Source organism: Pan paniscus, chromosome 11 (genome assembly GCF_029289425.2).
Source record: "Pan paniscus chromosome 11, NHGRI_mPanPan1-v2.0_pri, whole genome shotgun sequence".
NCBI lineage: Eukaryota > Metazoa > Chordata > Mammalia > Primates > Hominidae > Pan > Pan paniscus.
In genome coordinates this window covers 73,839,791-73,865,271 of record NC_073260.2, presented here as the reverse complement: position 1 = coordinate 73,865,271, position 25,481 = coordinate 73,839,791, and the positions used below count along the sequence as shown (strand labels likewise).

General features: G+C 39.5%; 1 protein-coding gene across 1 annotated transcript in view; it reads right to left on the bottom strand.

Moving 5' to 3' along the window:
- Positions 1-6,980: 6,980 nt before the first annotated feature.
- Positions 6,981-25,481, bottom strand: part of RORB (RAR related orphan receptor B) — a 195,565-nt gene continuing 177,064 nt past the window's right edge. Inside the window, exon 10 of the mRNA XM_003822192.6 lies at positions 6,981-14,193. Within this exon, the coding sequence (XP_003822240.1) occupies positions 14,038-14,193 (156 nt within the window). The 3' untranslated portion in view covers positions 6,981-14,037. The remainder of the gene's footprint in view (positions 14,194-25,481) is intronic.

Genomic DNA, 25,481 nt, shown 5'->3' with positions numbered 1-25,481 from the left:
TTGCATGTGGGAATGTGGGAACCATGTTGCTGTATCTTCTGGTTTTTACAAAATAATCTAGAAATTTTGATTTGATACAAAATTTTCTAATTAGGTATAAGCCTAACAAAACATGTCTGGGGGCAATATTTAGAATGCAGCTGCCAGTTATTCTACATTCTAGACCTTTCTCTCTGTCTCAACGTGCTTCTTTCACTATATGTTGTGACAAACATCTTGGTATCCTTCAGGGCTCAGTTCAAATGGCACCTTTTCTCTGTTTTGTCATTCTCCCCTATAGTTTTACTCACTGCTTCACTTCTTCTTCTTCTTCTTCTTCTTCCTCTTCCTCTTCTTCTTCTCTCTCTCTCTTTTTTTTTCGAAGTCTTGCTCTGTCGCCGAGGCTGGAGTGTAGTGGCATGATCTCAGCTCACTGCAACCTCTGCCTCCTGGGTTCAAGTGATTCTCGTGGCTCAGCCTCCTGAGCAGCTGGGATTACAGATGTGCACCACCACGCCTGGCTAATTTTTGTATTTTTAGTAGACATGGGGTTTTGCCATGTTGACCAGACTGGTACTTCTTTGCAGTTCCCAGAATTCTCTCTTCAAATACCTCTTTCTAAATGTGTCATGGCATTTTTTTTTTTTTTTTTTTTTTTTTTTTTGCTGGTCTGCTTGCTTTGCTACATTGTGAAAAACTTAAAGATGGGAACCATGTTAACCATCCTTTCATCCTTAGAATCTGGTATAGTACTTAGCACAGAGTAAGCACTCAACATTTGTTGAATGCATGAAGGAAATAGACATGATTCTGGGACCTGAGACATGAGATCTGTTTTCTGATTTACGTCTCAAATTCTTTTTGCTACAAGGCAAGGCATTGTGATCAAGTGTAATGTACATTGCCTTTGAAAAATTGTTATTCCTAATCTTTGGGGACAAGCAGAAAAATAGCTGATACAATCTATGTGGAAAACTAATGTGAAAAAAACTTACTGGTTGCATTGATCAAATGTCTGGGCTCTTTCTTTGAAAAGTCTGTTTTTGAAGAGTATTTTCCTGTGCAGTTTATTGAGAGCAATCGGGCAGGCATTTGTTCTTGCCAGGGTTGGGGGGCAATGTGTGAGCAAGGTACAAAGTGGAAGCTGGATGAAACTATAAACATCTGGAATTCTTTTTTCTGGAATGTGAATTAGAAAGAGCAATTTAACTGCTACCTTGAATCTATGTAAAAAAGAGATTTAAATTTTACTAAGGAATAAATTAGTATTTTCCCCAAAATACTCTCAGATGGTCATTAAGCCATCTGAGAATTGAGGTCTCCACAAGTTTAGATTAAAATTACTTTTAGAATTTAAAATCCTAACTTCAGGGGGGAATGGTATTTTCAAAAGGTAAATTTAAATAGAGAAAACTTAGAGCCCCCTCCCTGTTATCCTGAAAAAAAGTAGTTTGATTAAAAAAATCAATAAAGGTGAAGATTTTCTTTTAGTTGGACAATGTAGAATTAAGATCTGTGCCAAGGGATTATTTTAATAGCAAACATTTTTATGACTTTTTTCTTCAAGACTAGAAACATTTTAGGGCTTAATGGCTTTAAGCACAAGACAAAAAAAATCAAGTTTCTGTGTATGTCACGTTTTTAGATTGTCTACTATGTGTGCAGGGAATTTTGAGGTGTAATGAACAAGAATTCTCTAGCCAATGATGTGGATGTGTGGTTTGAGAAGAAAAAGTTTCCGGTGACTGAGGGGCGTGAGAGTTTATTTTGGGAAAGTCTTTCCTGACTCTTCTCTCTCCACTCGCCTACTTCCAACCCATCCCACCTTAAAATAATGTTTAATCTTTCCAAAGGGGGAAAATCCAAATGGCATTAAAGCCAAGCATGTTTGAAGACTGCAGGACTTTAGGCTTGTAACATGTGGTGAGGATGGAAAGTACAGAGGAGGAAGTTGTTAACAGTCTAGATGTCTAGATGATACCAGGTGGTAGCTCAGTATGGCTCACAGCTCGGGTAGAACTTGTCCTGCCATTTGGTGAGTCTCTTCTGCTGCCACTTGGAGCTGTAAAGGAATTCTTAATTCCCTTCTTCATCCTCCTGGTTAAATATTTTTACCTGGCTGCAAGAAGGTGTTGTAAATTCTTTTGGTTCATGTTTAAATACACAGTGGGGCATTCGATCCCTAGGAAATCTGCATGAATTAATAAACAAATACCCTCTTCACATAGGAGGCCTCTATGGCATCTAGAAATTGAGATTAAGTGCCTGTGTTCTAGAGTCATCTTAATCACTGCATATTCCTTCATGATCCAAACCTTGCAGATTGAAAATCCTTCTCTTTGGTGCCCTGTGTGAGACACAGTAATCTTTGCAAAGAGCCTGGGAGTCAGCTTTCTACCCAGTAAAAGTCCTTGAGGAAAGGAAGTACAAAGAGGCTTAGGTATGAGTCAGAGGAGGGAAAATAAAGGGGGAAAAAATACAGATGAAATTCTCAGAAAAATTCCCTTCCATGATGGACAGATATTCCTTTATTCTTCATACATAAGGTTTGGGATCAGGTATTTTCCCACCATGGGTCAACATGCACAAATTAATCTGTGTTGAGCATGCCTTTTTATCCTGCTGCTTTGACATCTGGGGGCTCACTGATGCCGGAAAGACTGCCCCTTCCAGTGCTACCCAGTTCCTAGAGACAGTTAATTATTTGCCTCTGAGCCCACTTTTTGAATACAAATTCACCAATCCAGAGTCCATACTCCCAACCATCTTTATTGAGCTCTCACACAGGATGACATTAGTCCCCTTGCCTAATCACCTAGAGCCAGGTACTAGACAACAGGAGACAGCCACCACACCACAGAGTCAACTGAAATTATTCAAATTAGTCAATCCTAAACCTGCTTAGTCTACTTTACCTGTTCCTTTTCACAACCACAAAAAGAGTCTTACCCACATGTCCCCCTTGTTCCCTCTGCCTCCTGGCACTTACACCGTTGCTTTCCCTTGTGGCCCTGTGTGGTGTGGCATGCCCCCTCCTCTTGGAAACTGTGAGTAACAAACTATCTTCTCAAAGGTAATTGTCTCCTCATCTCTTGGCTTCACAATACCTGAATAATAATAAAACCTACATTGTAACACAAGTGCCTGCAAAAGCCATGTTCTAAATGTGTATGACTGGCATCCATGACATAGACAAGATCCCTGATTGGTCTCCATGTGAAGAATCTGTGTTCCTGGTTGTTCTGATGATGTTCTTCAAATGAACGGAACTTGATTTTATGAACAGATTAAATTGTGAGGGATAGCAGGGATAAGTGAGAATTTTTATTGTGCAAAAAATTAGACTGGGAGCAAGGACTGAAATATGTATCAATTTTATTGAAGGTTTTTTAATGATACTTTAAATTCTATGATACATGTGCACAACGTGCAGGTTTGTTACATACGTATACATGTGCCATGTTGGTGTGCTGCACCCATTAACTCCTCATTTACATTAGGTATATCTCCTAATGCTATCCCTCCCCCAGCCCCCCACCCCATGACAGGCCCTGGTGTGTCAGTTAATAAGACAGAGATAGGTTTGGACATGCACTTGCTCTGCTTAGTCTCAATGAGCAGAACTAGCTATAACTTGGGGAAAATATATGAGAATAAAGATTTTATTTCACTATTAAGAAACTAATTAAATAATTAACATTATTAAAAAAAACCCAAGTGGGCTATGATGGGTGATAATGAGTTCAAGAGTAGAGCTAAATAGAGAATAACAGATAATCTGTAGTGACATCTTATACTTTTGGTGTAGTTGGTATAGCAGCTGTAATAAGGTCCACTCTTTATAATTATTTATATTACATATTTTTCCTCTGTATATCCACCTTTCTTGGACCCAGACCATAGATTCTATGAGGGCAGAGTCTGTACCTGTCATATTTCACCATCGTATTATCAGTGACTTTGTTGGCATTGTAGTGGATCAATAAATACTTGTTGAATAAATGTTTGTTGCAGTATCTGATGGAAGATGAAATTAGAGACTTTGCTGAATTTCTTTCACATTTGGGTCAGGACTTCTAACTGTTTCCTAAACCCTGTTTCCTTTTCTCTGTGGGCACACAACTAACTAGGCTACGTGTCTCAGCCACCTCCACTGCTTTGGTGTTATGGGATTAATTCCGGGTGATGAAGTGTGGGTAGGCCTAGCCTATGTAAATCTACTGTGTAATCTTGCTTCCTTCATCTTCTAGCCACATGCAAAGCATCTAGTGACTAGATAGACATCTAAAATGACATTTGATCTGCTGTTTTGACTGCTGTAACAGGAACATACGATCACAGATAAAATGGTTTCCATCTCTTAAAAAGTGGGACCTTTTCTAAAATTTCTTACCTGAGCAGGGATATATACCTCAAGAAGTAATCAGTTATCCAGATTCTCTACTTTTTGACTGAGATTTTGTGATTTGATCAAACCAGACTGGAAGGTTGGAGAAGGGCATGCCAACACCAGGCTTTGATGTCAAATTTGCTTTACAAATTAGGCTCCCAGATCTCTCTGTTTCTTGTTTCCTGCCCAGCTGAGTCTTCTGTGAAAATCTGAGAAGATATGTCTAAAATCTAGTGCCCTCTGATAAGCTACTTTCAGGCTCCTTCTCTTGTTGCTTTTGGCTAAATCTTTGGAGAAAGGGAAAGACCATTCTTTCAATGTCCATTGCCAATGGGCCATCACTTTCCTTCTCATTGCTTATGGTGAAAAGCATGTCTATGTCTGGTGACTCTGCTGGAGGATGATTTTCTCAAGGGCAAAATCAGTGAAATGACAGCAAATAGTTGGGAAGTTAGAAGTAGAAAAGGACAGCAGACTCCAATAAATGTAGTTGACACATTTATTGAGTGCCACCATGCCATGACCTACCTCACGATCTTGGGTGCTTTAAAGGTCTCTGAGACAAGGCTGTCAAGAACTTTACAGTCTCTTGGAATAATATTGATTCAACCAGTTAAGCTTAGCAAGTTCAAGTTCAGAAAACAATAAGAGAAAACTTATAGCATGGTGGCTTTGTAATCTGAGACACCTCACTGCCAAGATGGTATTAGAGGGTTTGCTTCACTTCTGCCTCTTCTCTAAATGGATCAAGGAGCTGCTGCCACCTGGAAGATGTGGCCACACCCGGGCTATGCCTTTGATAATTGACATGTCTCATGCACATTGGCCTACTGTGATTGTGGGAATATGTCACCAGGACTTGCTCTTAAGTAAAGAAGAGGATCTATGAACAGAACAAAGCTATGTGCATAAAAAGGGCTTAATTTATAATTTCTGATAACTCTATTAAAAGTTAATAATTATCATGTTTTATGGTCCAAGCTGAATTTTAAAATGGTAAGTTTTATCTTGTATTGCAATGCTGCATAGATCTAAGTTTCTGAAAAAAACCTTAGATGACTTTTTAGCCAAGAGTTCTATGACCAGTCATTGACGACAATTGACATGAGCCTGGGATAGGCTGAGGTAATATGTTTGCCATCTCTGACTAGACACTTGAAGACTTTATTATAAACCAAGGGACATAAATGGTGCTCTCACAGAAACATCAGTGCAGTTCTCTGTTTCTGTAATCTCTGAGCAGAGTCACATGGGATCTGAATGTCTTGAGTAGAGATGTGGCTTGAAACATACTGGAAGGGTTTTCATTGGTTCCAAAGACCAGCGAAGTTTGGAAGAAACTTTACAGAAGGGTTTCTAGAGCTCATCCTGTCATTTGCATCAGCGCTTTTACTTTTAAAATCTCTTAAATCTTGCTTTAAACTACTCTTCTTGGAGCATTTCAGCTCTAGGGACCCCAATCTGCAGCAACTTCCAAGCACCTGAAAAATTGCTGGCCTCTCTTGGAACTACCTTTTTCAACATCACTGTGAGTCTGTGATTATCCTCAATTGCTTCCTAATCCAGCTCCAAATGAGATTCAGAGCATTCATATGTTGGTGGGCATTGATTTTGGTAGTGGAGCAGCTTGATACAAAACAAAAAAAATCAGACACAGAGACTTAATCATTAATTATCTGAAAGCTTTCATCAGATGTAGGGATTGTCATATCCATTTCAAACCTGCTGCACGTTATTTCAACAAAATGGTTGCAGGGGAGTTGCTTATGGCTCTGTTAGCTGGGGCTTCCTTTTATTAAAGTGCTGAGAAAAAGAGAGCTATTATCTTTGAGAGATACTGCTCTCATTTTAATTGTAACTTGGTAAGCTATTTGGCTAGAATGGACTCAGTCTTTTCTCAATGAATATTTCTAACTCAGGCCAGGTCCCTGAGGACACAAGAATTTCCTGAAAAAAAAAATTAACCATTACTTACTAGAAAAAGGAAAACTCTGTAGGTAAGAACCCATGGGGTAATGTTTTCAAAGCTAAATCTTATCTTTTCTACCCATTCCCTGTTCCCAGGGATGAGAGTGGGGGTTGGGGTGGGGAGGAAAGAAAACCATTAGGCAGTCCTTTTTTCTTTTTCTTCTTTTAATTTTGTTCAGCATTAAAGGAGGGAACTTCATAAACATTGATTGTCATTTACAGAAAACATTCAGAAATCATGTGTGCATTATCCGGGAATGCTAACAGTATTGAACTAATAATTTACAGGACATAAAATAAGGACAAAAACCTATTACATTCTAAAGTAATATAAAACCCTTTTTTAATTGTTAGGGAGTGCTGTTTTATTCTAGTATATTTATAATTTAAAAAACTCAATACTTACTTCCTAAATGACTCAGGCTGCAGTTTTACTCACATACACAGAAATTAGGGCTTATATATTAAACAAGGAGAGAGAGATCAGAAAATTGTAGATTTTAAAACTATATATGTCACTGGGTTTATTTGTGGTTTGCCTTTTTCCTCTACAGGCCAATAAGAATACATGGTAATAATGTAATTAAACTCCAGAAAAATCAATGGTGACTATAAGAGACATTATTCTTTTAAAAAAGTAGAATTATTATGCTTTTTAGAGTGAATATTTTTATTTTACATACTTGTGGCAATGCAACTTTTATGCATTGCCAACAGTGGTGTGCATGCTAATGAGACGCAAACTGTACCCCTCCCATGCTGCCCCCCAGGCGCAGTAGGTTAGTGGGCACAGCCAAGCCCCAGGCAGCCCACGGTTTCACGGGACTTAGAATCACTCTTCACTTTACAAGCGTAGGCTGGAGCTAAGGTAAAAACATTAAATCTCTGAATGTTGGAAGTATATGAAAATCATTTCTCTCAATCCTAAAAGCAAGGAAGCATTGTTAGGGATTTCAAAAATATTGGAATGTCTCATTTAAATCTAAATATCTTTTTATCATTATAAATCGATCATCATAAAATACTAGCCTTTTAAAGTCATATTTGGGATGCAGGAAAAGCATCAGTTTCAACGACTTGCTCCTGCCTGTGTTGCTATAGCTCATGACACCTTGGATTTTCCTCCCTCTCAGTCTCTCCCCAACCCTCCCCTAGGTTCTTTACAACATTTATTTGGTGAAGGTCAGTTATGGCTTCAGCAAATGAGTGGTCTGACCTCAGGTTATTAATAAGAAATAAATGTGTACAAAAATATCTTGTTCATCAGAAAGCGGAGTTTGTTTTCCTTAAGCTATTCCATGCAGAAAGGATTTGGACAAAGCCATTTGCTACAAGGAAAGATGACTTAACTCAGGCAACTTTTTTTTTTAAATTTTCCTTTTTCATATTGTCTAGTTATAGATGGAGTTTGCAGGTCTTAGGCCAATCTTCAATACAAATTTTTTGGAGCAGATTTAATTGACAGCCCTGTCCCTTTCTCAGTCATATTACAAAAAGAAGCATACACTTAACACCAATGACCCGTCAAGATGCTTAAACTGTTACAACCAGTTTCCATTAAAAAACTGAGAAGTACATAACACGCAGAAAGGAAGCAAGTACATATTTGCTCTTTGTTGATTTTCCCCCTCTAAAAAAATTGTTACAAAGTCTTATGCTTAAACAGAGACATAGAAAAATCAGTGTACTCACCGTCTCCAGTTATTTACAGCAAAAATTACAGAGACAGCATACATTGTATTAGACCTTCCACAAGCATATATTAAAAGTAATTACATTTGAAAAAATATTTTTATTTTTCCTCTACATTTCTACAATACATACTCAGTTTTCTGTGGGTGTAATTTTTCTTTCTTGTGTGTGTGTTAATCAGATGAAGCAGACGGTACTGTGCTTGGATGTGGGATTTGTAGCTTTCCAGACATACCTAATGTGTTTCTACGTATGGTTGTGACAGAGGCACGCGAATGCTTGCCACCAACTACTGCCAGAAGAGTATAGTTGAATACAAGGATCATGCTGCCCAGCTGGGGTGCAGATGCCCTGTGCTGCCCTAAACAGGGCTCATTCAATTCCGGTAACCCTTGTGCTTTATTTTTGGCCATGAGAACAATCACTGAGCTGCTTTCTCTGATCCACTGGAGGCCATGCTTACAGTCACGCAGGAGGCAAAGATTACTATGGCCCATTCACATCGGAGGAATTTCAGCAGCTTAGGAAAAAAGTGCACAAACAGACAACCCCCATCTGCTGCAAAGGAATCCATGGTCTGCACTTCCAAACAATGGAGGACTACATGATCACGACTATAGAATAAATTCTTCACATACAACTAAGGGAAAATAAAAACTTGTCACAGATATTGAAGTCACACAGTTCAAGAAACACATTGAGACCCAAAAGAATAAAAGTCATGCATTTGCCTTTCAGAAAAAAAGTGGCCAGAAATCTAGCCCCCTGGCTCTATGAAGAAGGGAGTTTGGGCAAGACAAGTTGGAGTGTCTTTTATAAGCCATCACTAAATTGAATTGTTTTCATTTTTAGACTGTTTGCTATTTTTTAAACTGACCTCCTGTTATATCCTCTAGTTGTGACAATCAAATACCAAAACAAAATTGAGTATTAGAAGGGGAAGATCTCCATCCCCTCCTTCCAAAACTAATATCATTCTAATATCGTCCAGGGTTGAATCTGGCCAGACTTGCTGCAGTTGAGCTGGCCCCAGATGCGATTTTGCTTTAAACCAGAGGCTGCAAGCTGACGATCTATGGGCCCTCTTCTGCTCAGTGATGTATTTGTTTGGTCTGCACTAAGCTCTGAATCAACTGCCATCATGTATAATTTCAGAGATTTTATAAAATTCAGAAGCTCTAGCAGCATTCAGTTTCAGGTAAATCATGGATGTCCCTTTTTCCACAGGGCATTTCCTGGCCAGCTTGCCCCTGGGCTGCTTCACCCATTTGCATTAAGCCCCCTGGCCCTTTTAGGCTTTCGAATTTTCAACCCCTGCTTTAAATGGTAAACTACCCTCTACCCTGTACCCTCTGGTCCTGAGACCCAAAAATGAATAGAGTGTCAGCTCTTTTTTTGAAAGACCCCCCATAGTTTCCCACATCAGGCCTTTACTCTAGTTGCTGCTTATACTGACAGTTGGAAACAGAACATCAAATAACACTTCGTCTAAAGCAGATGGTAGGCTTTCCTCTCTTCTTTATGCAGGGGACTTTGTGCAGAGTTTCACTACAGATGCACACTTTAAGGTTATTGCTGTTCTATTGAACGGTGCTTCTGTTAGGGCACAGACGTCCATGGCCTGAATTGACTGCAAATGGTAGCAGCTTCCTTGGAAATAAAAGTTTATAGAAAAAAAAAGAGTCAGGAAGAAATTATTTCTTCTAATTTCCAATAGAAGTAGAATTTTTCCTTGCTTCTATAATGAACAGAAACAAAGAACATAGAACAACACTGCCATTATTTGCATCTGATTGTTGTTTTTGAAAAAAGCTGGTAAGTTTTAGGTTGTCCTTGGGACCCAAGAATTGTTTTTGCCTTCAAGCCTGGTACACATTGCATTGTAGAGAGTGAGCATGAGTTGATCTTCATGGTTTTCTACAAACAGTTTAGCTTGACTGCTCTGAGGTTATGCTTTGAACAAGGCAGCTATGATAGGAAATGTACTGACACCTCCCTGGCACCTCTTGTTAATATTCAGAGTTTATTATGATTTAAGATCTCTTGGAATCTACCAAAGAAATCTAATCACTCAGGAGATCGTTATATTCTCTGATTTTACCTACTCAGAGGTACTTTAGTCCAGAGCCCTGAACACAGTGCTAAAACAAGGGAAATTCAGAAAGGGTATGTTTGTGGAGAACATCTCCACCTTCAGCTTTCAGTCTTTGAGGGATAAAAGAGCCACTGAAGGCAGGGCGCAGTGGCTCAGGCCTGTAATCCTTGCACTTTGGGAGGCCAAGGCGGGTGGATCACTTGAGGTCAGGAGTTCAGGACCAGCCTGGCCAACATGGTGAAACCCCATCTCTACCTAAAATACAAAAATTAGCCGGGTGTGAGGGCGTGTGCCTGTAATCCCAGCTACTCAGGAGGCTGAAGCAGGAGAATCGCTTGAACCCAGGAGGCAGAGATTGCAGCGAGCCAAGATCTCATGCCACTGCACTCCAGCCTGAGCAACATGTTGAACAAGATCTGTCTCAAAACAAAAAAGGAGCCACAGAAAAAGGGTCAAAGAGATTAGTTGAGTCATGGACAGTACGGGTATATACGGGTGTCAAACCAGATTTGGAATCCTTTCCTGTCCTATTTTCCCTCCAAAATTTCCCTTTCTTTTTATGGACCACAAATACACTGAAGTTTGAATTCACCCAGTTTCACCTCCCTTGTCCATTTTATCTAATGCCAGTTAGATTTCTGTATTTTCCTTGTTCAGGATTTGTATAGAGAGTTTGGATTTGCAGGGAGATAAAAATTCCTCTGAATGGGACAGCTAGATTATTTGGCTCTTAGCAGAGTTTAGAAAATGAGACCAAGTTGTCCTTACTTGGGTGCAACTTTTCAGCAAGTCCAAATAAGTCAATCTAGTTTATAACATGAAGTTACTGCTTGTTGGTCTGAAAGCCTTGTCAGAGAGGTGCTCTCAGCAACATATTTAATTTATACCATTCACATTTTGTTGTCATTTTCCTGTTTTTAATTTTTTCCTCCTTCTTGATGTATTTTTTTTTTAAGGAAACATCCCTGAGTGGATACAGTGCAACATCTGCATCAAGCAGTGATTGTCATTTATGAAGCACGAAGTGAGAAGCCCAGATTGTGGATTTTTTCTTCCAGTGCACACTTGATCATGATTGTTGTGAACATTTGTTAGTCCTCATAGGGAAGGAACCAAGTTCTGGGATTGTAGGTACAAAATACCTTGACATGCAGTCATAGGAGATCTTCGAAGGGCAGCTTTTTAAGGCTTTTTACCATTGAAAACATGACTGGATTCTCTTTAAAGGGAAGGTTGGGCAACTGTAACCCAAACTAGAAATCTCTTCTCTCAACTAAGTGGGATGAGTATGTCCTGGTTGCCATTGTTTTGCTCTGGTTCAGATGCTAGCTCTGTTTCCTTCCTCCCAGCTTCAAAAGGTCCATGCCGTCCCAATGAAATGCTTACGCTAGTGGAAACAACACAAATTCAAAGCAGTACCTCCCAAGGTAAATGTGGGGAACAATCTTTTTCCTATATCACCCATGGGAAAAGGGAGGAAAAAATTCTGAGCCACTTCATCAATTGAGCCAATTTAAATCCTCTAAGGTAAATTGGAGGAAATAAATAATTCCCTCTGCAACTGAGCAGGAATTACAGGCTGACAATGGAAAACACTAGGCCAACAGAACAATGAAAACAAAGTTTGACATAAGTTCAAAGCTCAAAGGGAAACACCAAGTAGACACATGAAGCATCGCCTATCACAAGCCAATCATAAAACATACATTGCATTTGGAAACGGCTTCGTTTAATTGAGTGCCTTCCATTACCCTGTTTTCCTAGCAATCAGTAGAGTAATCTTTCCATTAGAAGGAAATATGACTCTGGGAATTAATTCTTTATACAAAGAGCTAGCAGGAGTGACATTTACACCAAAAAGAATTGAGTCCCTGTAGCAGCATAATAAGCAGTCTACAGCTGTCTTCTTAGAACCAAAGGTAATTTGGTTCAATGTAGTTAAATTAATTGAATATAACAGTAGTTGAGAAACAGATTCATTATTTTAAAGCCTTTTTGTTTTTCCCCATTGGTTTAGAATTCATCAATCATGAGGTGAGAAAATGTTCCGTTTTCTAAAAGGAAAAGATGACACTACTGTTTTGATCATCAATCAAGAGTTCTGTGGTATCTTGGAGATGGTGCTCAACCATGAACTTCAGGAGAGCATAAGAGATTAAAAAAAGAAATCAAAGTTTCCACTGATGGAAACTTTACAAAGCAGGGGTTTGTATGTGTGTGTGTGTAAGTGTGTGTGTGTTTAATATGGAGAAAAGGGCAGGTCTTTAGGAGTTGGTGGCTGGGATATACTTACAGGAGACCATAATTTTCATTGTCTTATACATAAACTTCTCTCTTAGTTTGTTTTCTTTTTTTTAAGTTTTATTTTGTATCAGAAAATAACAGAGGTATAGGCCTCCAGGACACAGGCAGAACAAATTTCTTGGATATATGCTTTTCTTATGATTAATTTCATTGGTGAGCAGGTGGAGAAGTGAGAATTTGTACAAGGAAGTCTAAAATCTCTGATCCTAATGTCACACTTGTATTCTTTATTTCTAAAAGTTGCTAAAAAAATAATTCTAGGGTAAATGGATGATGTAATTGTAAACTTCACAGGAGTTAGTTTTGGCTTTGGGATACATTAGTTCCCTAGAATAACACAGATCTTTTTTTTTCTAGTCTGTCAAGTTTTTGCTACATTTTTATATTATAGCATTTTATAATATGCCTCCCCCTTTATTGCCACTTTTCCTAACAAATACATTAAAGAAAGGAATATAAAGAATTACTTCTTCACTCTGGGTCTTCTCTTTCTACCTTTTCTTGCCAAAACGTGGTGAGAGAGAAAATGTTTACATGAAATGGCATTGTTGCCCTGGGTTCTGATTTATTCTTTTAACTTTCCTAGAAAAAAATTGCTGGTAGTCATAATCCACAGATTGTATTTTTCAGTTGAAGACACAATAAGCACTGAAATCAAGCTTGTTTCACAACCAGAAATCCAAAAGAAAAAAAGTGTTTTTATGTGTTCTGGTGAAAAATAGAAAATATCTACTGTTTGGTCAAAAAAGTCTTGGACCTTGCAATGTTATCTGTGGCCTAATTCTTGAAACAGGAAAATGGCTTAAAATACTGTCTCCTTCCCAATATGAACCATCTTGACAAGGCTTTGATGTCACTGACAGAAATAGAGTTTGTATATAGAGGCCACACATTATGTTTATTCCTTTGTAGACTTAACTCTGAGTTGGTACCATCCTGCCATTGACTATAGATGAAAACTCTGGCTGGGAAAACAAAATCCTGATTGTCTAACATAAAGGTAACATATAACACAGAAGGTAAATCATAGAAGAGAGCCTGACTGAACCTCCATTGCTAGTAGGTATGGTATTTAAGCCACAGTGCATGTGCATGTATAAGTAATAGTCATATATAATATTCTCACATATTATATACTTATTACATACATGCACAGTACTTTCCAAGACAGCTACAAATTTACACATGCATCAACTACCTAAAAACATAGAAATAGGTAAGCCTATTAAGTGGAATTTTCTTAAATTATATTTGAACAATCAACAGGAAAAGTAATCATGTAAAGTACCGCTCTTTTCTTGTATATATCTACAATAAAATTCTATAAACAGTTGTCTCCCAAAACATACCCGAATAAAATTAAAAAAAGGATAACACCCAGTGTCCTATATTTGTATATTTATGGTCATTTCAAAAACAAACAAATAAAAGAGCCCCACTCAGGTGCATATTTACATTCTTCAAACTGTAGCGGTGAAAAATAATTCTATTAAGTGCAGGACATTCCTAATGTTGCAGTAGTGACATTTTTCTTAAGTCTTCATGAACACATTGCTTTTGTCTTAATGGTGATGCATTCCATGACTATGAGACAGTTCTCTTGTCCCCTTCATTTGCAGCCGGTGGCACAGTCAGGATTAAAGAGCTCCTTGTATAACGGAGGAAACAGTGTATTCACTATCTCTGGATGAGATTGCTTAAATACCTGCAGCTTCTCCCCGTGCAAGTTGCAAACTGCTGTGATGGTTGGTATCTTGGCTATTAACTGCAGAACAGAGAGACAGAGAGGGAGATAGAGAGGGAAGCTCATTAGTGCTCTGTCTGTGGAACCAGTGTCCTTTCTGGCCCCAGATGAAGGTAAAAGGCTTTGGAAAAAGATGTTCAGAAAGAAAGAAGGCACACTTTCAGCTTTTCTCTTACAACAAAACAAAATAAAACGTACCCACCCCCGCCCCCCCGGACACCATCTCCTAAAGGAAAAATAAAGAGAAAGAAAGCAAGCAGGACCAAGATCCCTGATTCATCGCTCTTAAATAAGTATATATGAGAGGTTTTCTAGTTTAATAGTTACAAGTGGGTGCTCTGTAGTTGGGCTACCTGAGTTCCAAAAGAGCTTAGTAATGGTGTAGCTGTGACTTTGTCTATGTCTCAGTTTTCTCATTCATAAAATGGGCTTACTAACAGTACCTACTTCATTGGGTTGTTGTGTGGACTGAGGGAGGTAATTCCTACAAAAGTGTTAACAACACTGGAGATGTGAAGTGTAATTGTTGGTGAACACTGTTATTACCCATAATTTCCCATAGATTTTTGTGACATGAATATTAGATTTTTAGCTTTGGAAGGTGACAATATTTAGGGATATACAACCAAACTGTATGAGGTGCAATCTATAATGATCTGGACTGCTTGGCTATCAAGCTCACTAACCCACTTGTAGAGTGGCTCTCTAATCCGTTTCCACTGTAATGCATAATATGAAACACATAGAGAATTTGAGAGGTCACTGGCACTTAGCTTCCTTAGGAAGGTGTTCTAAAAATGAGTGGAAGGATATCCACTTACAATTGTTAGGTTTTGATATATGTATCATGTAAGATGTAATTTTTTGAGTTAAGATACCCAGAAGACAGTGTTTTATAATAATTTAAATGCCGTATGGGTCTTAGGAGATGAACAATTCCAGCTTTTAACATATTTATAGTTTAGGAACACTTCGAATCCATCCTTTTTGTGTCAAAATTAGCTTAAACAAAAGTCACTGTGATTAAATTATTGTGAGAGATATGTTCTTGTATAGAGGAACACTCTTATAAAAGATAGGCATGATAGCTCATATGGCTGACTAAAGACACACTTGAAATTGATGAAAAATACAGTTAAACAAAACCTATCTCATCACCAGTTAGGCTCATCATGTTCCCTACCCTATTCAATAACAAGAATCCATTTCAGCCTTTGAAATAAAAGAGGAAATAGATAATTAGTTGCCTTGTGGTTTTTCAAAATCAGAAACTTCACTCTTTCATTAACTTTCCTTTTAACAACTAATGACTATATAACCATACTACAAGCAATTTAAAATTAGCATCAGGATTAGAGCTGTTGGCATATTCAGTAAAGGGATCTAGAACGTGTAAAGAAGTTTAGAGTTCAGACTTTCCAATCTTAACCATCTCCACTGCTATTTAAAGACAGAGATAGAAATGAAAAATGCGGAATCTTTGTCGATAGAATGGATGCTAAATTTTAGACTGAGAATCAAAACTTTACCTCCGACATTATTAATTTTTTTCATTCTTGATGCACCACAAGGAATTGCATGCCTAGTATGTAGCAGGCACTTGGCTAAACACCAGAATGCACAAAACATTATGACTCTTGTTTGTAGTCTACTTGATGAGACTGATGAAATAAGTTTACCACACAGTCAAAAGCAGACTGAAAAACTGTGGTGAGTGCCAAAGAAGAATAGCGGGAGGAAAAATGGGAGGTAAGAAGATGCCCTGACTTGTGGCAGGCCTGGGATGGCTGTCCTGAGAAAGTGACATTGAAGCTGAGCTCTGATGGAAGAGTGAGAGACCTAATTAGGTGCTGGGGCAGAGGGTACATAACATGCCCTAGGATCATGTGCAAAGATGCTGTAGCGCTTTGCACTCTGGAAGAACTGAAGGCAGTTCAGGGTCGCTGCAGCAGTGGGTGAGGTAATGCCAGAGAGGTGTGCATGGCCAGATTATGTAAGCCCTCATAGTTCACGTTATGTTCTCTGAGAGGGTTTTAAGCAAAAAAGAAAGATGATTCAGAGTCCCATTCTGAAAGACTCACTTTGGGTCCAGGGTGGAAAACTGTGTCTTTTCTATATTTTCATAGGTACAGAGTGTTCAAGTGTCCACTTAACTGGAGTCGCTTGGGAAATTATTCAAACTCTCTTAACCAGCTGGCTCACACAGAAGGAGACTACAACAATTTAGGAACAGTTCTTGCACATTGTAATTCTCCCTGAAATAGCTGTTGAATGCAGAGTGGCTTTGAACGCTTTCTACAATCATCTGCAGTTGAATTGATGATGTGCAGAGCTCTTGAAACTTCCAGATGCAACTCTATAATTATTGTCAATCTTGTCGATAAGAGTGGCTGGGGTGCTTCTTAAAAATGCAGATTACTGGGACCTACTCCTGGAGGGTTCAGTTTCAGTGAGTTGGGGTGAAGCTCAGACTCCATGTTTGAAACAAACATTCCCTGCAGACACTGATGCAGTGGGTTCATGGGATCGACTTTGAAAAACACTGCTTCAGAGGTTCACATTTTATAAATTTACAACTGGTTTTCAGAATTGAAAAGTTGAGCCAGGCACAGTGGCTCAGATCTGTAATCCCAACTACTCTAGAGGCTGAGGCAAGAGGATCGCTTGAAGCCTGGTGTTCGAGACCAGCCTGGCCAACATAGCAAGACTTTGTCTCTTAAAAAAATTTTTTAAAAAGTAAATTATACATTGAATTTGAAACAGTCCTGTGAATTAAGTGTAGAATTAGCTGCTTTTCAGGAGGCAGACATGGAAGTTCTCACATCTAGAGAGGAAAGGTTCCATGTGCTTAGAGCTATTAGTTTGGTGGGGGTCAAGTAATGAAATTCCTGAGTTCCCTGTGACACACAAATACTACATAGAGAGGATTAGTCTGTTGATAAAGAACATGGACTTTGGAGTTGGGCTGCTTGGGTTTGAATCCTATTTCTGTCCTTTACAGCTATGTGATCTCGGACAAGTCACTTAACCTCTCAGTTTTCTTTTTTTTTTTATTATACTTTAAGTTTTAGGGTACATGTGCACAACGTGCAGGTTAGTTACATATGTATACATGTGCCATGTTGGTGTGCTGCACCCAGTAACTCATCATTTAACATTAGGTATATCTCCAAATGCTATCCCTCCCCCCTCCCCCCACCCCACAACAGGCCCCGGTGAACACATGGACACAGGAAGGGGAACAACCTCTCAGCAATCTTATCTGTCAGATGACGATTATAACAGTCCCTGCCTCAGAGGGAGGTTGTGAGGATTAAGTGAGGCAACAAAAATTTTTTTACAGTAGTGCTTGACACACAGTGGTGATCTATGTGGTAGCTGTCATGCTTCCACTCCCACAGTCTGAGATATCTCTCTTCCTTTCAGGAGAGAAAGAGTCAAGGCCATGCTTTTCAGTCGAAGGACATGGAAGGCAGGAAGCCAGCTTAGCTCTCAACCAAGCTCCAAAAGTGGAGTCATTAACCAAATGTTAATGCATGGCAAAGTCAGCCATTGACATTTATTGAAATGAAAAAGCAAAATCATATTGATTTTTCATTTTCTTATAGCAATTCAAGTAAGTTGCTTATTTTACTAACTGTGACTCACAATGTAGAATCCTATGTACAACAATTCTTGAAGCATTTTTCTGCTCCTTTAGTGACAGGGTGGTGTGGGACATGAAATGTATAAGAGGATGACTGAAACCATTTTATAGTTGCTCATTTGCCCTGGAAATATTTAATTACGTGTCTGGTTTTGGAATGTTAATATGGACTCTTCCTCTTTTCCTGGGAAAAAAACTGGGATTTAAGAGTCTGGTTCAGGACCCAGTTCTGCCTTCTTTTATGCAGTTTGGATCTAGTTCCTGTTGCTCATCTATAGAATGGGCTGGATGGTGAGAATTGCTTTCTGTTAAAGAGCACTCAGATCGCTTCAGCAAACAGCACAGAGAAGGCAAAGAGCTCTCCCAGCGTCCATGCTCTTGGAATAGGCTGACTGCAAGACACCCAGTCGGCTGTGGAAACAGAAGTGCCGATAAGGGCATCCATCACTCTGGAGGCATGGTGGGCCAGGAGGCCATGTGGAGGCAGCAGCAGCACTTGTCAGAGCCCAGAAGGGCCTGGTGTAGAGAGCAGCAGGCAATCACTTATTGCTCATTAATATTATGTACTGCAGCCAGGGGACCCCCATTTCAAAGGGAGCTCAGAGCAGCCTCCACAGCAGTTAATAGCTCAACAACTTTTTAAACAGCTGGGGAAGTGATCCAGAAGCACTTGGAGATGGAGGGGGTAGTCAATTTTAAATCATCATGAAATTCCTTCATGTTTAAATAATCCCCATAGCAGAAGTAGACAGAGGATCTATCAAAAGGCATTTTCACACTCATTTCTTTCTTATGACAAGCATTTCTTATGAGAAGGGAGCTTTAGCTTATACCTACAGGGGTCTACAAGAAGAAAAAGCAGCTGTTTGAGAAGAGATAATAATCCTATGCTTCTCTCCGGAGGGCGGTTTTATGAGAAAATTCACAATTTTATAACTGGTACATTTGATGTTAGAAAAATGGAACATGCAGAGGGTAAAACTAGTGATCTTGTTCATGTGGGCTTCCAGGCCATCAAGATGCCCTCCAACCTAAAGCAGGAAGCCAGCAATGGTTTGATCAAATTGGAAGAAGCTTCAGGAGCACGAATGAAAACAGGGCACATAAAGTGAAGCTGAACACATCAATTTCACATGTCCATTTGATTTCCTTTTCTTTTTTTCTTTTTTTTTTTTTGTTTTTGGTTTCTGTTGAGTCAAACCTAGTTGGATTCGAATTATAACATTAAACTTGAGACATCTTTCTGGGTCATAAGCCCTGCCCCCACCATCCTGACCCCATCCTTAGTATCCGTGTGGCAGTGCCTGTACTTTCTACCCTGGGCATGGCTGACCAAAATGGAAGTGGACACTTGACTCAGCTGGGGCTGGAATAGGAAACCAGACCGAGAGTCAGCAAGTTGCTTTTTAATTGTAGCAGAAACTACCAGTAACCTAAGGAGCCAAGAGCTAGCCATATTTCATCATGTGGACCAGGGAAGCACAGAAAACTGGTACTCAGAGAGGGAGAAGAATGATGTAGATACCTACAGGGACATAAGTGTGTAAGATGAAGAATTCGGAAGGCTTCCCAATTCGTAGTTCCAGTACTTTCCTGATTGATGGCTGCATTTTTAACCTTGAGTTCTATGAGATATTGCTTCATTATTTGTTTTATTTTTATTTTTTATACTTTTGCTTAACCTGGTTGGAGGTGGTTCCTCTTACTTGTAACCAAAGAGTACTTATTTATTTATTTATTTATTTAGAGACACAGTCTCGCTCTGTTGACAGGCTGAAATGCAGTGGTATGATTTCGGCTCACTGCAACTTCCACCTCCCGGGTTCAAGCAATTCTCCTGCCTCAGCTTCCCGAGTAGCTGGGACTACAGATGCGCACCACCATGCCAAGTTAATTTTTTTGTATTTTTAGTAGAGATGGGATTTCACCATGTTGGCCAGTATGGTCTTGACCTCTTGACCTCATGATCTGATCCGCCTGCCTCAGCCTCCCAAAGTGCTGGGATTACAGGCCAAAGAGTCTTAATGAATACATCAACTTGCAATTTGATGAATGAGGAGTAATATCAAAACCCTTCTTCTCATTTACAGACCATTAATCTGATGGACAACCCTTGGAATTTCTGGATGTTTTACCTATAGTATATGCCAGCAAACCATAAACAGTTAAAATACATTGAAATAATCTAGCTTCTCAGTGGAGTTCCTCAACGAAACCTGCCATGTGTTATTCACAATTGTCTCCTTGCACCTGGCACGTAGTACCTATTCATAATAAATGCAGGTTCAAGCAGAAAACTATCCCAGGAGAGAGCTGTGTTTCTTCAGTCCAGATTTGAAATTTAAAAACTTGGGGGATCTGTTGAACTGTTTTCTATAATTTTGCCTATTCTTGCATTAGTTTAAAGTATATTTACTGTTAGGAGGAAGCCTGAGGGAAGCTTTGGGGATGCCAGTTTTACCTCAGCAGTGGTCACACGGGTATGCTAACTTTGTGATAATTCAGTGAAGTACATACTTATGACTTGGGAACTTTTCCCTATGTATGTTATACTTTTAAAAAGTATAGACATTTTAAAGTATAAAACAAAGTCCTGACCAAATAGAAATGAAAATAGGGAGACTAAGACCATGAGTCACATCATCTGGGTAGGGGCTCCTCAAGTGCTGATTAGTCAGACTGTGCTATTTAAGATGAAAGTGAACCCAAATCTCTAGTCCCACCTGCTAGGAATTCTAATATAACACCCAGGTTTTTTTTGTTTGTTTGTTTGTTTTGTTTTGTTTTTTTTGTTTTTGTTTTTGTTTTTGAGACGGAGTCTTGTTCTGTCTCCCAGGCTGGAGTTCAGTGGTGTGATCTCGGCTCACTGCCATCTCTGCTTCCTCGGTTCAAGCGATTCTCCTGCCTTAGCCTCCTGAGTAGCTGGGATTACAGGCACCTGCCACCATGCCGGGACAATTTTTGTATTTCTGATAAAGATGGGGTTTCACTGTGTTGGCCAGGCTGGTCTTGAACTGACCTTAGGTAATCCACCCACCTCGGCCTCCCAAATGCTGGGATTACAGGCGTGAGCCATAGCGCCTGGCCCATCCCATTATTAATCATAGTGAAGTCTATTTTGATCTCAATAAGAAAGCAATAAAAAAACCATAAATGACCTTTTGCAGTTTCCTTTGATCTCTCAATCAGTGTTTGGTCCATAGACTCCATCTACAAATCAACATGACTGTTTTTCCTAAATCTGAATAATAATGCACTACCAATGTGACCAGAAATGATTTCTTTCAAGTACAATTTCAATTATTAACATGCAAAATAGGGTTGTTTAAGCCTTCTATCTTTTAAGCTTTTTAAATTTTTTTTTAGTAATTCATTATTGTTATAATAGAAAGACATGCTTCTCTCTCATATCGATGATACAGTTTTGTCATCTTTATGCTAGAAACAAGCATAGGAATTAAGAAGTTAGTGAATCTGTTGGCATGTACCTTTCCTGGCCCAACTTACTGCAATTCTCCCTGGGAAGTTGCAGAGATCTGAGCTGGAAAGAGACATTTTCTGGGCCTCTCAAACATTTAGGAGTAGCTGCCTTACATTAAGAGTTCAGGTGCTGGAGTTGGCTTAACTGGGTTCAAATTCTGGCTCTCCCACTTAGAAGCTGCTTAACGTTAGGCAAGATATGTAATCACTTGAAGTTTCAACTAATGAGAGTATAGTTTTGAGAATTAAATGTCAATCTATTTAGAATCTATCAGCACAGTGCCTGGCCCATAGTAAATGCTCAATCCTTTTCAACTTTCGCCATTCTTTTTATCCGTCATTGTGATTCTGATCATGTATTTCTTTTCATTGTAGTCAGTGAGGCACTTGATTTTTTCCTCCACAGCATGTGAACTTGTATCTCATCTATGTTTATTTATCTTGCATATTTGACCTGTAGTAAGTATTTATTGAGTGAACAAAAATGATAAAAATGAATATTAGAAACTCTTCCTACTTCGCCCTATTTCCACGTGAATGTTTCTTTTGCAGTATGAAAGCTGTGGTTATGATGTTGTACTAATACAGCACATTATCATTATATCCTGCAAAGTGAAGGCTGCATACTCTAGATAGTGTCTCACCTGAAAGCTGAAGGTAATGCTCAGGTTCCCAACCTGGATAAGAAGATTTTGCTCACACAGAATGACAGAAGCAAGAGAATGTGTCTGGAGTAGGCAGGGGAGGTGAATCTCCCTCTCGTCTGAACCTCAGAGATTCTAGATCAGCCATGTCCACTAAAAATATAATGTGGACTACAGATGTAACCTAAAACTTTGTAGCAGCCACATTACACAAAGTTAAAAGAAAGAACAGGTGCAATTAATTTTATAATCTATTTTATATAACTCAAAGTACCTAAAATATTATTATTTCAACATATAATCATAAAAAGAATTAATGAGATATTTTCCATTCTGTTTTAAATCCTAACTCTTTGAAATAAGTATATATAAGTCTAAAGCCTTAAGAAGGAGAATCTTGTACCGTAGATGCCCAAAGTAGTGCTGGCCACGGTATAGTAGGTCAGAAGTCAGGAAATGAAAGGAACGCCTCCCTTTCTCGTCTTCCTGAGCCTTATTGGAATGGGATGGGTGTGTGATGGGGAAAGCTGGACTTTTTACACTTGATCATCCGGAGTTAGATCAATCTACTCTCTCTATGTCGTAGCCTGTATGGATTATGTCTTTTTGAGAAGTCTGGCTTCTTAGCGGTCTGTGGGGGATCCAGAGAAATGCCTAGTGTTTACTCTGGGACTCAGCTGTGTGAGAGAGGATCTGTCTCCTCTGTGGCCCACGTGGCAATGACAGTGAATCAACCAAACGATCTGAGGAGATGAACTTCAAAGTTCAAAGTCAGCACAGGCTTCAGTCATTCTTCTAAGTCAGGATATTCTCTTTCCATGGCTACCCTCAGATTCCCATTGCATTTTCATTAACGTGACATAACCTTAGACTACACTAATTCCTTGTGGATGCAGGTGTGTGGTTAGGACATCTACATGGTTAGCAGGAGCTTAGGAAGAATAACGGGAAAAGAGAGAGCCCCGCGGGGACAGGTTATAACTTTCTGGCCAGCCAGAAATAGGAAGAAAGAGAGAGGGAGATTGTGAACTTCAGCAAAGTAACTATAGACTCCTCTACATCCTAGGAGAATTAGAAAGGATTTATCAGCATAGAGCGATGGGCCTAAAACCACCCAGAGGTGTGGTGTGGCCCATGATTCCTGGAAAGCTTGCATGTAAAGCACATGGTGAGGCACAAGCACTTGAACATGTTTTCAGAAGTGAATTGAAGGCATGGTACTCGCTGAGTGTTAGTTGTGAGAAAATAAAAAGCAACATTCTCTCTAAGCCTGCATATGGTGAGCTGAGTGGGCTTTGCCTCTGAGGGATATCAGCAGTTCTCTATGGCTTCCTGTTGGATATATGTGTTGTTATAGAGTTAGCTATTTTCAAACTTCTCAATACAGCTTTGGGCAAGAACACACCTCCAGGAGTGTTGTATCTATTTTCAGGAGTGCTGGGAAAAATAAATATGCTATCTAACAATATTTCATGACTCTAATTAACCAGGAGGCACAAAAGGAGGGGCTAGACTGGGGAAGGCCAACATTAAGCAAGGTTCCAGCTATGGGCCTGACCTGCAGGCTGCATTTGGGAAAGGGCTGGACCCCATGCATCTGAGGACAAGATGTGAGCAAGACACTACAGATCCAAGCTTTGGCCTTGGCCGTGAGCACACTGCCACAGCTTGGCCCCAGTTGGACCGGCCTTCCTTATCCTCTACCCTCTGCACCTCTGGTCAGGGCAACAAGAATGGCAGACTCAGTGACTTTAATAGAGAAAGCCCTAGAATGGAAGAGCAACAGTCTTTACAGTTCAAACATTTGCTGCCCTATCTCTCACCCTCTCTCTAACCTCGGCAGTGGTCCTGCTGTTCTCGACTGAGTGGGGAAAGAGCATCACAGGTTCCTAATCCCCACAGCTGTCTTCACTGAGGAAGTAAACCTCCTAAAGTGAGTCATGGCAGCATCCAAAGCACAAGTCATGGAGCTCCTCCTGGAAGCCTGACGGGCACGCTGACCTCTGAACCTGGGATTTGCACACACTGTATGCTTTGCAGCTTTGAAGCTGGAGTATCGTCCTCAACTAAATGACCATAGTGCAATGAGTACTAATTTGGATCCATAAGACTTGGCAAAATCAGTCTTTTTCTTCACTTTTTATAACAGTAAAATATCCAAAGAGTACTTAAAACAATCACACACTGGACTGGACGTTGGAAGGCAACACAAGATGTCAGGAGGAACCTTTGTTTTTCTCTTTACGGAGTCAAACAAGATAATACTAAAGAGACCTTAAAGACCATGCAGTCCAACCTACTCATTTCCCAGACAAGAAAAGTGAAGCCCAGAGAACAGATGGGCTGCCTCCTCTAGTCATATGGGGCTTAAAAATATATATGTATATTTATTTTATATATATATATATATGTATGTATTTTTTTTTTTCATGAGCTTTAGTGAAAGTGACCAGTGTTATCTCATTTCCTGGCTTCTCAAATCCAGGATCCAGCCAAATCTAACTATTATTTATAGCCTGAATATACCTTATGCTTTCCTACCTCCATGCCATTGCCCCCATCACTTGGAATGCCATCCTGCACTTCTCCAACCTCCCAACTTCCATCTTTTGAAATAGTTTTCATCTATCAGTGATTAGCTCAAATACGCCATCTTTTAGATAAAAATGTCTCTGCTGAAATAATTTTTTTTTCTGTCAACAACAACAGCTACAACACAGCAACAGCACTTACATATTACCTATTATGGACTGGGCAGCTTACTTATATTTTATCTCATTTAGTTAGCCATATATTGGTATATCTTTAGTCACATGGTACAAATGAGGAAACGGAGGCACAGAGAGTTAAAGTCACATGTCCAGGGACACTCAACTAGCAAGTGGCTTTGACGGTTTATTATAAATATGCTATGTATCATAATTATGCTGATACGGAGAAGAAACTAGATTCTTTAATAGGGTTTTTTTTCCCCTTAACCAACTCTCTCCTCTCCCCAAACCACAACACAGGTTAACACATGGGGATTGAAATCTTCTAGTTAATGTTAGGATACATAATCCCCAAATTTTCAAACCTTCTAAGGTTAAAGTTTGGCCCAAAGTAGAAAGCACTGCTACCTGAACTTTAATTTCAGGAAGCAGGCATGTAGAAAGTGTGTTGGAGATTGCCCTTGCAAGATGAAGTTCAGTGACTGTGTATGAGCCCTGTACCTCTAACCTGATGTCTGTTAACACCTATTCAGAGTTGAACAGGTCAGCGGTAGAAATAATCTGTTGCACACGACACAGAAGGCAGAGGTATCCTCTACCTACTGGCGATTTCACCGGAGCCCCTGGACTTCAACACAACATTTCGGGTACATGTGCATTTTTTTAGAGACAGGTTTCACAACGTTCACTGGAGTCCCCAAGGGGTCTATGAATAACAAATATTAAGAACGGCCCTCACTGTTTTAGAGGTATTGTGGAAGGCAGAAGAGCTCCATGACTACGATGGCATAAGGAGCCTTTCTGCAAAGATAAGAAGAATCTGTGATG